Source organism: Lutjanus erythropterus, chromosome 15, assembly GCF_056507025.1.
Source record: "Lutjanus erythropterus isolate fLutEry1 chromosome 15, fLutEry1.hap2, whole genome shotgun sequence".
Lineage (NCBI taxonomy): Eukaryota > Metazoa > Chordata > Actinopteri > Lutjaniformes > Lutjanidae > Lutjanus > Lutjanus erythropterus.
In genome coordinates, this window is record NC_139331.1 from 28,874,065 (window position 1) to 28,884,675 (window position 10,611).

Here is a 10,611-nt window from a genome sequence, read left to right on the forward strand (position 1 = left end):
ATTTGAAGATGGTTAAAAGAAAAGTCGATATATTGTTTTCATTGTTTTCATTTTTTTTTTATCATGTTACGTGTCATATTTTTATGCTCTTTTCATCTTTTTTTCTTTTTTTTACACCATTTTCGTTTTGTTTTTTGTCACATCTACGTTTAATTCATCTTGTTTGTTTAATTCGTCTTGAAATGAAATCAGTCAGTTACCATTATTGTTTGCCACAAACAGAATGATCTTTAATATTATATTAGTTTACAAAAAGATACCACTCTGTAAATAAATGGGATAGATTTTTTTAAATACTTTCCTTTACACTTTCTCATTTGCTTCCTTTTACAAAACATTTGGATCAATAATGACATTTCCCACAAGAAAAATTACTCCCAAGAAAGCTTTCAAGTTAGACCAAGAAGGTCAAGGCAGCCTGTGGGTGCATCATTGTTTTTATTCAACATGAGACTGCCTTGTTTCTTATTTCACTTAAGGTTTTAATGAGACAAACCTTGGTCCAGAGAAGACATTCAACAACATGCTAAAGATAGTTTCTGTAATTTAAAGTTAAGCCCTGTGGGTACTAACATGCAATGGCTATTAGACGCTTTTAACTCTCCCCCTCTTTTCCGTCCTCCGTTCAGCCCATTATCCTCTGCATATCCTTGACTATAATGTTCCTGAAGAGCTTGGCCAGCTGCCTCTGAGGTTTCTCCTCCCACGTCTTCATAAAGCTACCGTTACGTTTAGAGACAGGTGGGCTCCCCCATCTGAAGTGACTCATCCGATAGGTCCCATCTTTCCTCTCCTGCGGGCTCAGCTGGACATGTGACTTGGAGCTGACCCGTGCCCTCAGGTTTTGATTACTTTCTCCATTCAGGTCCCCCCTTGCCTCCTCATCATAACTGCTCAGCTGCCTGCGAGCCTGAGGGGGGAAACTGCTCTCAGTGGAGCCCCCTCCCTCCAGAGAAGTGGCGAAAACCTTTATGGGCCGCCGTTTACGGCCGGAGGGTTTGCCCCAGCGGAAGTGCTCCATCGAGTAGGAGCGTCGCTGGTTGCTGTGGGCTTTCAGGTCCGACTTTGATATCTTCTTTTTTGGGTCCAGGGTGGCCAGAAGGATGCCGAGTAAGAGGTCGTCGGCGTCATCGACCTTCAGGGCGAGTTCTGGAAATTCAGTCTGGATCACAGACATGCAGAGGTGAATACAGTCCTGTGTGGAGGAATCACAGAGACACCGGCAAACATTTTAAAGCAAACTGTCATCTGTGAGTCACTGGCAGCAGGACGAGCTCATGATGATCATGCACAATTGAGCAATTGAATGTATTTAATCGCTTTGATTCGGACTGATTGCAGTGGACGCTCCCATCATTTTTTACATCTTTAGGGAGTCTCAGGGAGATCGAACTCATTTGGTTACACAGATATGTATATTTGAGTGTCATCAGCATAATTATGATCAAATTCTTTGTTGTTTTGCATAGCTTAAAGGGACATTTGACCCCCAAATAAAAAAAAAAACTATTTATCCATCTAGAGATGTCTGCCTTCTCTTGAATATCAGGGAACAAGATGTCTTTCAGCTTGTGGTCAAAGTGCTGTACACCAGAGCGCTACACTATATCACTATGCAGAAGGAAGCATGCATCTACTCAGGGATGAGAGGCTTGTGACAGCACAGGATGTAAACATTAACGGCGGCATCCTTAGCTGAGCTGTAACCTCTTTTCCATGAGTAGATGCACACTGCCGACCTTTCCAGTTTTCCTGGGAGATTCCCATTTGTCATTGCCCTTTCCTGGTTATCACAGATCTTTCATGTTTCATGCATAAACCGCTCTAAAGTCTACTGTTTCTACCTGGACAAGAATACAGCAACACCAACTGTCGCTTTATGACACAGAGGAGAGCTGCTTGCACCTGCTGAATGACTATATCCAGTTCTCTTTAATACAGCCATGCTCGCTGGTCTAGAGCGAAAGCCCAGATGATTTTAACTATAACCCTGATTTTTCCCTAACCCTACCCAGATCTTCACCACAGCATTGTCACATTTAGTTTGTATAAGGATATTGGACATTTTAAGGATAAATGCTGTGGTTCTATTGAGTTCTCCAGCTGATAAGTCTCAGTCATAGGTCATTTGCAGGCATCTGTTTGCCAAAAAATGTACACCTCTTATTTTGTTATTTTCATTCTTTGAAAGGCACAAGAATGCAGGAAACAAAATCTTTCAAAAGACTCCCAGACCTCCCTGCTTTGGTTTCAAAATCCAAAATATCTGAGGTCTCAAGGTTGGCAAACACGCTGCATGGTCAGCATAAGGAAGGGACTCCTGGAGGACATTTGCACCCCCTGGTGTCCCCTTGTCAATAAAACATGATAAATTGCCATCTAGTTTGCCTTTCCAGTGGAGAAGACACACTGCAGTGTTATGTAGACTGCACTACACACTAGAAAATTACTTTGCCCCCCCCTTTTTTTAATCTTTTTTGCCTCTGTTGTTCAATCAGGTCCAACCCCAATGGGTTTGATTTGATTTGGGGTGAATTTTCCCCTTAAACTATGCAAAACAACAAATATTTTGATCATAATTATGCTGACGGCACTCAAATGTGCATATCTGAATCACCAGATGGTTTGATCACAGAGACTCCCTGCCCTGAATACATGCATTGAGAAAATCAGTCATATCAGTCAATCACCTAAGCTCTCATTATATTCTAAAAAATAGGCCCAAATCTTCCTAAATTTTTTGCAACAGGCCTTTAAAGGTATCTTCTGCAGCTAGGAGGTGCTTATTCCAAATAAAGCACATACAGGAGTGATAATTCTGTCTTTTTGAAATATTGTAGTGTAAGTGCTAAAGATAACAGCCCAAAATGCATTAAGTCTGGTGCAGGACGGTTACGTGATCCCACCGGTTGACCTTTAGTGCATCAGTCAGATGTGCTCTCAAAACAGTTTTGAGTTGAATCAAGCTGCGTCTGCGACACAGGGAGGAGGTATGTACTTAGTCAAGCGCCGTCTCCCATTGATCATCTGTCATTTTCTCTCCACGTCTCCAACATCTTGCAGTGAGAGAAAGATGATATTGCAAATATTATTATAGAGAGTAGTGATGAAACCTCCGCAGTATGGAGACAGTGAGAGAGTATGATCAACCGTGTTGTTCGTCTGAAAGTCCGGAAAGAAATCAATACTTTTTTAAACAAAAGGTCTTATTTGGAAATATCTAAAAAAAAAAAAAAAAGTGGGACTGCAGTAGCTCCAATAATTCGATACAGCTTGAAATGCCTCTTAAATTGTAACCAGATTCTGACTGAACGACAGAGCACTGAGTTAGAGCACATTTAGTTTTGAGGTATGGGCTTTGACAAGGCACAAAAACTAGATTAAAGGGATAGCTCGGATTATTTGATGTGGTTTTGTATGAGGCACTCATCCATAGTCGGTGTATTACCGACAATTAACGGCCCTCAGTTTGGAGGACAGATGAGAGTCAGTACAGAAGCTAAGTGATGTCCTGCTGTGGACAGGGGTGGATTTAACAATTTTGGGGCCTTAGGAAAACACAGACATGGGCCCCTCCTCATTTCTTGTTTCCCCCCTTTTCTTAATCCTTGAATAAATAATAAAGAATTATTTATGATGGCATGCAGATGATGCACAACCTCAAGAAAGAAGCTGTTATCAAGTCTGGCAGTGGATACTTCTGTATCTCTTGCCAGGTGTATCTCTCCTTCTACATTCTGTACACCATGTAGTAAAAAAGTTGCCCATAGACATTTTTTTGGGGGGGTGGAGCTTCAGTGGACGCAAAACAATCCTTTCAGCACATTAGCAAACACTAGGTAGCAAGTTTAGGAAGCTAATTTAATGGTCTGTGGAGTGACGGGCGCCGCTCTGGCTCAGGATGCTGCTTTAGCCTGTAGAATCAAGACTGTTTAACGTAAAACATGGTGAATCAAGAATTTATTTCGACCAAACCAGAGTTTGTGTTTGTTATAACCATGGAAAGACCGGACAGGACAGTTTTGGTGAGTTTTATTTTGTTTCTGTCTGTAAATTTAAACAAAGTGTGTTTTGGTGAGTTAACAAGGTAATTAAAGCTCATCACATTTTGGCAAAAGAGAAACTTGAATTCAGAAGGTCATCGGTTGTATTTTTCTGTTTAAAAATGAAAACAGATGTGAACATATTTCTTTTCTTGACATTTTGTGAGTTCATTTTGTTTATTTTGTCTCGACTTGCACACATCTCCCAGCTTTTGCCTTATCGGGTGTAACCGTAGTCGTCTTTGTTTTGTATTTGACCACCAGTTGCAGCTGGTTCGCATTGAAACTTGAATTTTGAGCCATCGCTACACTGATTCTGGCATCCAACGAGCCACAAAAATCACATCTTAGCTTGATTATGTGGCCTACTGCTCTGTGTTTGCCTCCAGTTCTTCCTTTGTTGTACCTCCAGCTACCATTATAACGTAACCATGATATGGGCCCAAAAAAGGATATATAGATATATATATAATTCATACACATAAAGAGACCTTTTTTGGGCCCATATCGTAGCCTTTTGATGGCAGCTGCAGAGATGAAAGAGAAAGACCTACCAGTATTCTCCCCTTGTTGCTCAGGTCGTTGCAGATGGACCTGTCCCAGCACACTGACTCGAACCCGGGGACGCACACGTACGCCATCACCACCACCAACAGCCAGCACAGACACACCATCTTCGGCCTGGAGAGGAGGACAGAGACACAAGTGAGACTGTGAGCTGAAAAGAAAGCAAAGCCACAGCAGGGGAACCCTCTTCAAAACATAAGAAAACGCTTTAATAACACAATAACACCCCGGCGGGCTCAAATATTCGCTTAATCGTACCTAAACAGGAAGAAATCACCACTTTTGTGAAGACATGCAGTAGGTGTCTCTTGGCATCTCAGTTTCCTCCCTGTTCTTATATAACTTGACATGTTTCAACACCGTTTTCGAGATAATTGGTGGATTTGTAGCCTTGTGTGTCATAGTTGAATAATAACTGTGAACTTAAATACCAGTAATCAACATTCCCCCTCCAGCCAACATCAACACGTATTGTAACAGATGGTCTTGTTTAGCGAGACACGTAAATCTTATTTAGAAATGACTGATAATGAAAAGTGCTGGAAAATATGACAGAGGAGCCTCTTCTGTAAGACTTCACAAAGGATTATAGTCTTTGTCACTAAGGAACAGGATAAAAATATTAGATTGGGGGCTATAAAAAGGGGAGGATTATTATTATTTTCTGAAAGGAAAGTAGTCTGATTGTTTTTGGAAACTAGGTCAAGGTCTTTGGATTTTTTTGTGCTTTATATTCAGATTTTATCCGATCTTTATCTTGGGACGTCTACTATTTAAAGAAAGAAACTGATTGAATAGTTACATAAAAATAGATAAAATAACATAAAGGTGTGTTGTGCCATCTGATTGTGGTTTACATTTATTTGTCATATGGAATTTATTGTTTATTGGTCTTGTACAAATAGATTTTGAATTATATCATGTGATGCAACCAGTAATAGCACTTTTATTGAATTCAAAATAAAATGCCTGGAATATTAATCACTGATACAGGTAGCTTAAGTGAATGGTACATTTTTATCATTCATTTTTATCAGTAATTTTTTAATCAGTGATTTACAGGAAAACAGGAAACAAACAAACAGACAAAAAACCTTTTAAAATCACGATGATGTGCTATTTGTTGAGGTCTGTACCAAATAAACATTTTTTCTTTCATGTGGAAAACAAGATATTTAGACAGTATCTCATTATAATGCTGTTTTCTTAGCCATTTTCCCTTTTTTGGAAAATTGGAATTTGATTCTGGTTCTGTGATTTGGCCATATTGTGGTTTTATTGTAATTGCGATGAATTGTGCAGCCCTAATTAGACACGACTCTTAATAGTTAGTAAGGACTGACTCCTCTCCTCTTTTCTCTCCTTTACCTCAGGTGATCCTGATCAGGTGATTGGTGGGTGGACCTGCCTCCTCTTTTCAATACAGCTGCAGAGGAAACTCTCTCAGCAACCTTCCCCATCTTAGTGCTTTTGTTTCTCTGATCCTTATTTTGAGTTTATTTCTTTTTCGAGGATGGAGATCTGATAGTTTTCATTGGTTTTTGTTTGCTAGTTTAGTTTTATTCATCTGATAGTTTAGAGTGGAAGTACTGGGTCCTAGGGTGCATTGCATGGCTGGCTTAGACCTCTTTCCATCCTTTTGTTCTTTTTGGCCATGGCTCCTGTCTCCTGCAGTTTTATTTTCTTGGTATAATCTGTAAAACATGGACCTAAAACCTTGGGTATGGTGTCCTCACATGTTGCTGGTCACAAGATTGAGCCAGTTTCTTGCGTTGCGGCAGTAACACGACTTATGGACGGCCTTTCTGCGATTGCCATTCAGTGTTTTCTCGTTCAGTAATTACCTCTCTATACAGTAATTTTTCATGATTAGTGGCAGAGTCCGCCATCCCCGCACTGGAGACAAGTTGCCTACACACGCACAAGGGATTCGCAACAAATGAGGTATGCATTTTTGTAATCTTATCTCATCTGTATCAGCCTCTACATTCAGCTCTTCAAGTGTTCACCCTCCCACAGCCATATCAGAGTTATTAAAGGACCAGTGTGTAGGATATAGTGTTGTCTAGTGCATCTAGTGCTCTATAGATATAAATAACTCATTGTAACGTAACAAAAACACAACAATTCATATTTTCAGGCGATCATACACTAATGAAAAAACACACACAAGTATTATATTCCATTTCTACCATATTCTGACCATTAATCCTCCCAGATCTCTGGATTTAATTGCTGCGTCTTCACATTAAAAGCATGCTTTTGTTGAAACAAGGTGTGGCTTTCATTGTGGAGCGGCCACATGAAATGTGATGTGTTTCTCTACTTGCACAATGTAGTGTGACATGTACCCACTTCACGGGCTGCACATCTGTTTACTTCCTGTCAACACTATATCTTGGCATCACTTACAAACATAAATGATTCATTACTTTACTTTTAACAGTTTTGTACAGTCAAGCTCGACAGACACAAAATAAAAGTCACCAAAAACGTCTTGGTGCCAAATTGAAGTGTACATGAACACGCATGAGGAAGGAGGGTGAAAGAGAAGTATGTGCAGTCCCATGCAATAAAAGGAAAACAAACAAACAAACAAACAAACAAATAATGATGTAATTTTGCAAGCAGTTTTCTGTTATAATGTAAGTACAGATGTGCTAGTTGCAAATCTCCCCTCAGCAGAATTAATAAAAATGATTTCATATCAAAGTTGTGCTGAGTGACTGGATGTGGTCACAGAACTAAGGGAATCAGTTCATTAGTATTTTTTTTTTTTAATATATTGTAATTTTTCAGACACCTATTGCTGGCTTCACAGGCTCTACATCCATGTTTTATGCAGCGAAGAAACAAGACAAAGAAGCCACTGTTGTGTAAAACTGCTTGCCCCGTATGCGGCATGAAAACAGACTGCGGTTGGCAGCGGCACGTTGGAAAAAGTCATTGAGCATGTGACCAACGGGGTGGGCAAGCTGTGGAAACTTTAAGCTGACTCATAAATATACCTTTAAATGAAAACGTTAACCTGCACATTGACATGTTAAACCTTAAACTGTGGCTGGGTTGAGTCCGAAGCAAATATTAATGGTGTTGGAGAAGAATTTATTAAAGCAACGCATACATTTCTGCCTCAACTTCCATACAGCTGCTCATATCCATTTTCCAAGAATTAAACGTTGTAACCTTGCTGGAGCAAAAACAGATGAAGCAATGCCACCGTCCCTTTATAGCTGTTCAAGGGCACGCAACAATATTGATACTAGTAGGATCTGGTAATGCATTGCTTCAGTGAATAGGCTTTGAATTTCCTCGGCTGTACTGTACTTATTTAACATTAACAGAGAGATCGGCCGCCAGGAATCGAAAGGTCAGTGAGAGGAAATGAGATTTAAAGTTGCTTTGTGAGATAAGTGGGCAGCAAACCTCATCTTTGTGCCAGTTCAAGGACAGTGATCAATGGATACATGCAAGGAAACAATTTGTGGGAGGCTGCATTCATACTGTATAGATCCCACACATCTAAGAAACAATATATCCATCCTTAAGTGATGAGAAAGATGTACAAACTAATTCTTTCAGCTATGAATGACTTCCCTCATGACGCATCTCCATCAGCCAAACGCCTCCCCTTATCTCTTTGTTGTTGTCTTTATTATCACTTCTTCTCCTCCTGCTGTCTCTCATGTTAAAGGCACAAAATGCATCATTTTCCTTAAAAAAAAAAAAAAAAGTATAGACTTACATAAATATTATCTCTTTCAATCATCTCTAGAAGTCTGTGGTGGTGTCTTTATCTGCAGAGATTGCATGTGTTTTTTTTTTTTGCTGCAATCTTTCTGGTGTGTTTAATGACAGCTCAGACAAACCCTACTGATATTACCTCTAAATAATTTAATCAGAAATGAAATAGGATTGATTTACTGTATTTTACAGAAGCCAGAAAAGAGACAAAACTTTAAGATGAACAGGTTAAATATGACGTCCTGCTGGTCTGATTCTTAATTTCATAGATAATAACATTTTGAATCCCCTTTTTCCACATTTCTCCTCTATTAGCGCGTTAAATGTCTACCAGGAGATGAGTTCTTTCCTTTGTTCGGAAATTGCATCTTATTGTTGCTCCCTCCCTTCTCTATTATTCTAAGGAGTGACTCCTTGGTGGGCCATCGTCTTTGTAACTCTGGCGGAGACTCATCTACACTCTTCCTACAGTATGACTCACTCAGCTGAGCTCTGCTCTCCACAGGCATCCTCTGATAAAAAGAAGCCCGAGAGCTGCAATCAAAATAGATTGAAACCATATGTGTTAACGATATATGGAGTTAGTTAAAAGGTCTGTCTGTTAGATTAGTGATTGGCTAAGTATAAGCAATGCAAGTGTTGAACACAATAATGCTTATTCTTCCAAAAAGCCGAGGTTTAACTAATATAAATCCACTTAAATGATTATTTACTGAGCAAATGCAGCCAGAAAATGTCCAATAAATCAATCAGCCAATGCAACAGTGCTCATTTGTTCAGAAAAACAGGACGCTAACAACAATCAGACACAGTTTTAAATCCATGCCAAAGCAAAATTAATCACCAAAACAAGTTTTTTTTACCTTCTCTAAATGCTTTCTCTTCCTCTCTTGTTGTTTTTCTCCCTCCGTTTGTCCAGAGATCTTCCAGAGTGGCGACTCCTAACTCCCTCTCTTCCTCTTCTGCCTCTTTCTCTCTGCTCTGTGATGAAATGCTCGGCAGGAGAGGGTCTGCTGTTGCTTCCTTAGAGGAGGAAAGGCTCTTTTTATAGACGCACGAGGTGTGGAGCACAGAGTCTCAAGGCCTCGGGGTGTGATTGAGGTAAGGGGTCTCCTGCTCCTCTCTCTGTGGATGGGGAGGAGTGTGTATTTTACGTGTGTGTGCGTGTGCGCGCGTGCTTGTGTGTATGGTTGGTGTAAAGGCCACCCACACACTTTTTAATCAATGGTGCGGCTCACGTCACCAGACAACAGGTGAAGCATTAGTGAACTAGTTGTTAACTCACTGCTCTATTCACTGTATTCACGTATCCTTGATTTGGCCTGTCAGTAAATTTCTTGACTGCATGTTTATGTACATTATCATACAACCTCAACACTAAAAAAGTAGGGACTTTGTGTAAATGAAAACAGAATGCATTGCAAAAACTTTTTAACCTATATTCAGTTGAATGCAGTACAAAGAGACAAACTGACAAACTTCATTGTCTTTTGTAAATACACACTCATTCTGAATTTGATGCCTGCAGCACATTCCAAAAAAGTTCAGACGAGGGCATGTTTACTGCTGTGATACATGACATTTTCCTCAAACAACACTCAATAAGTGTTTGGGAACTGAGGACGCTAATTGCTGAAGTTCTGAAAGTGAAATTCCTTCCTGTTCTTGCTTGATATATGACTTTGATTTACATTTTCAGTGGGAGTCAGTCCAGTGCCTGAACTCTTTCACAACAAAGCCACGCTGTCGTAACACATGCAGAATGCGTCTTGGCATCGTCTTGCTGAAATAAGCAGGGACGTCTCTGAAAAAGACACACGGTTGGCAGCACATGTTGCTTCAAAACCTGTATGTACCTTTCAGCATGATACTGTCATCTGTTACCAGTTAACACTGTTTTTTTGTTTGTCTTTCATTGCCCGTGTCACAACATTTTTGAAACGTGCTGCAGGCATCAAATTCAGAATTAGTGTATATTTGCAAAAAACAATGAAATTGAAATTGTTTGAACATTAAATATCTTGTCTTTTCACTGTATTCAACTGAATACAAGTTGAAAATGATTTGCACATCATTGCATTCTATTTTTATTTCCGTTTTCCACAACGCCCGAACCTTTTTGTTGAATTAGGGTTGTGAACTTAAAAAAACAACTGCGGTTCATTAGAGGACTGCTGTCAGTCCCGCCTCCCTAAACCCCCTCAAAGGTCAGCCCTAATCGCTGAGAGCGACATCCCTTAAAAAAGCCCGGAGAGCT

The 10,611-nt window shown here is 39.9% G+C and overlaps 1 protein-coding gene across 1 annotated transcript; it reads right to left on the reverse strand.

The window, feature by feature from the left end:
* Positions 1-202: 202 nt before the first annotated feature.
* LOC146314593 (pro-opiomelanocortin B-like) lies at positions 203-9,442 on the reverse strand. Its single transcript, XM_084737751.1, has 3 exons — positions 9,218-9,442; positions 4,598-4,724; positions 203-1,195 (listed from the first exon to the last, which is right to left on the reverse strand). Exons 2-3 carry the CDS (start codon positions 4,715-4,717, stop codon positions 626-628), a joined length of 690 nt encoding a protein of 229 aa, XP_084593877.1. The 5' UTR covers positions 4,718-4,724; positions 9,218-9,442; the 3' UTR covers positions 203-625.
* Positions 9,443-10,611: the final 1,169 nt, after the last annotated feature.

Excerpts from the sequence above, each read along its gene's own strand:
- LOC146314593 (XM_084737751.1), bottom strand. The coding sequence starts at position 4,717 with ATGGTGTGTCTGTGCTGGCTGTTGGTGGTGGTGATGGCGTACGTGTGC. Across the intron at positions 1,196-4,597 it reads GCAACAAGGGGAGAATACTG|GACTGTATTCACCTCTGCAT; the intron begins GTAGGTCTTTCT and ends TCCTCCACACAG.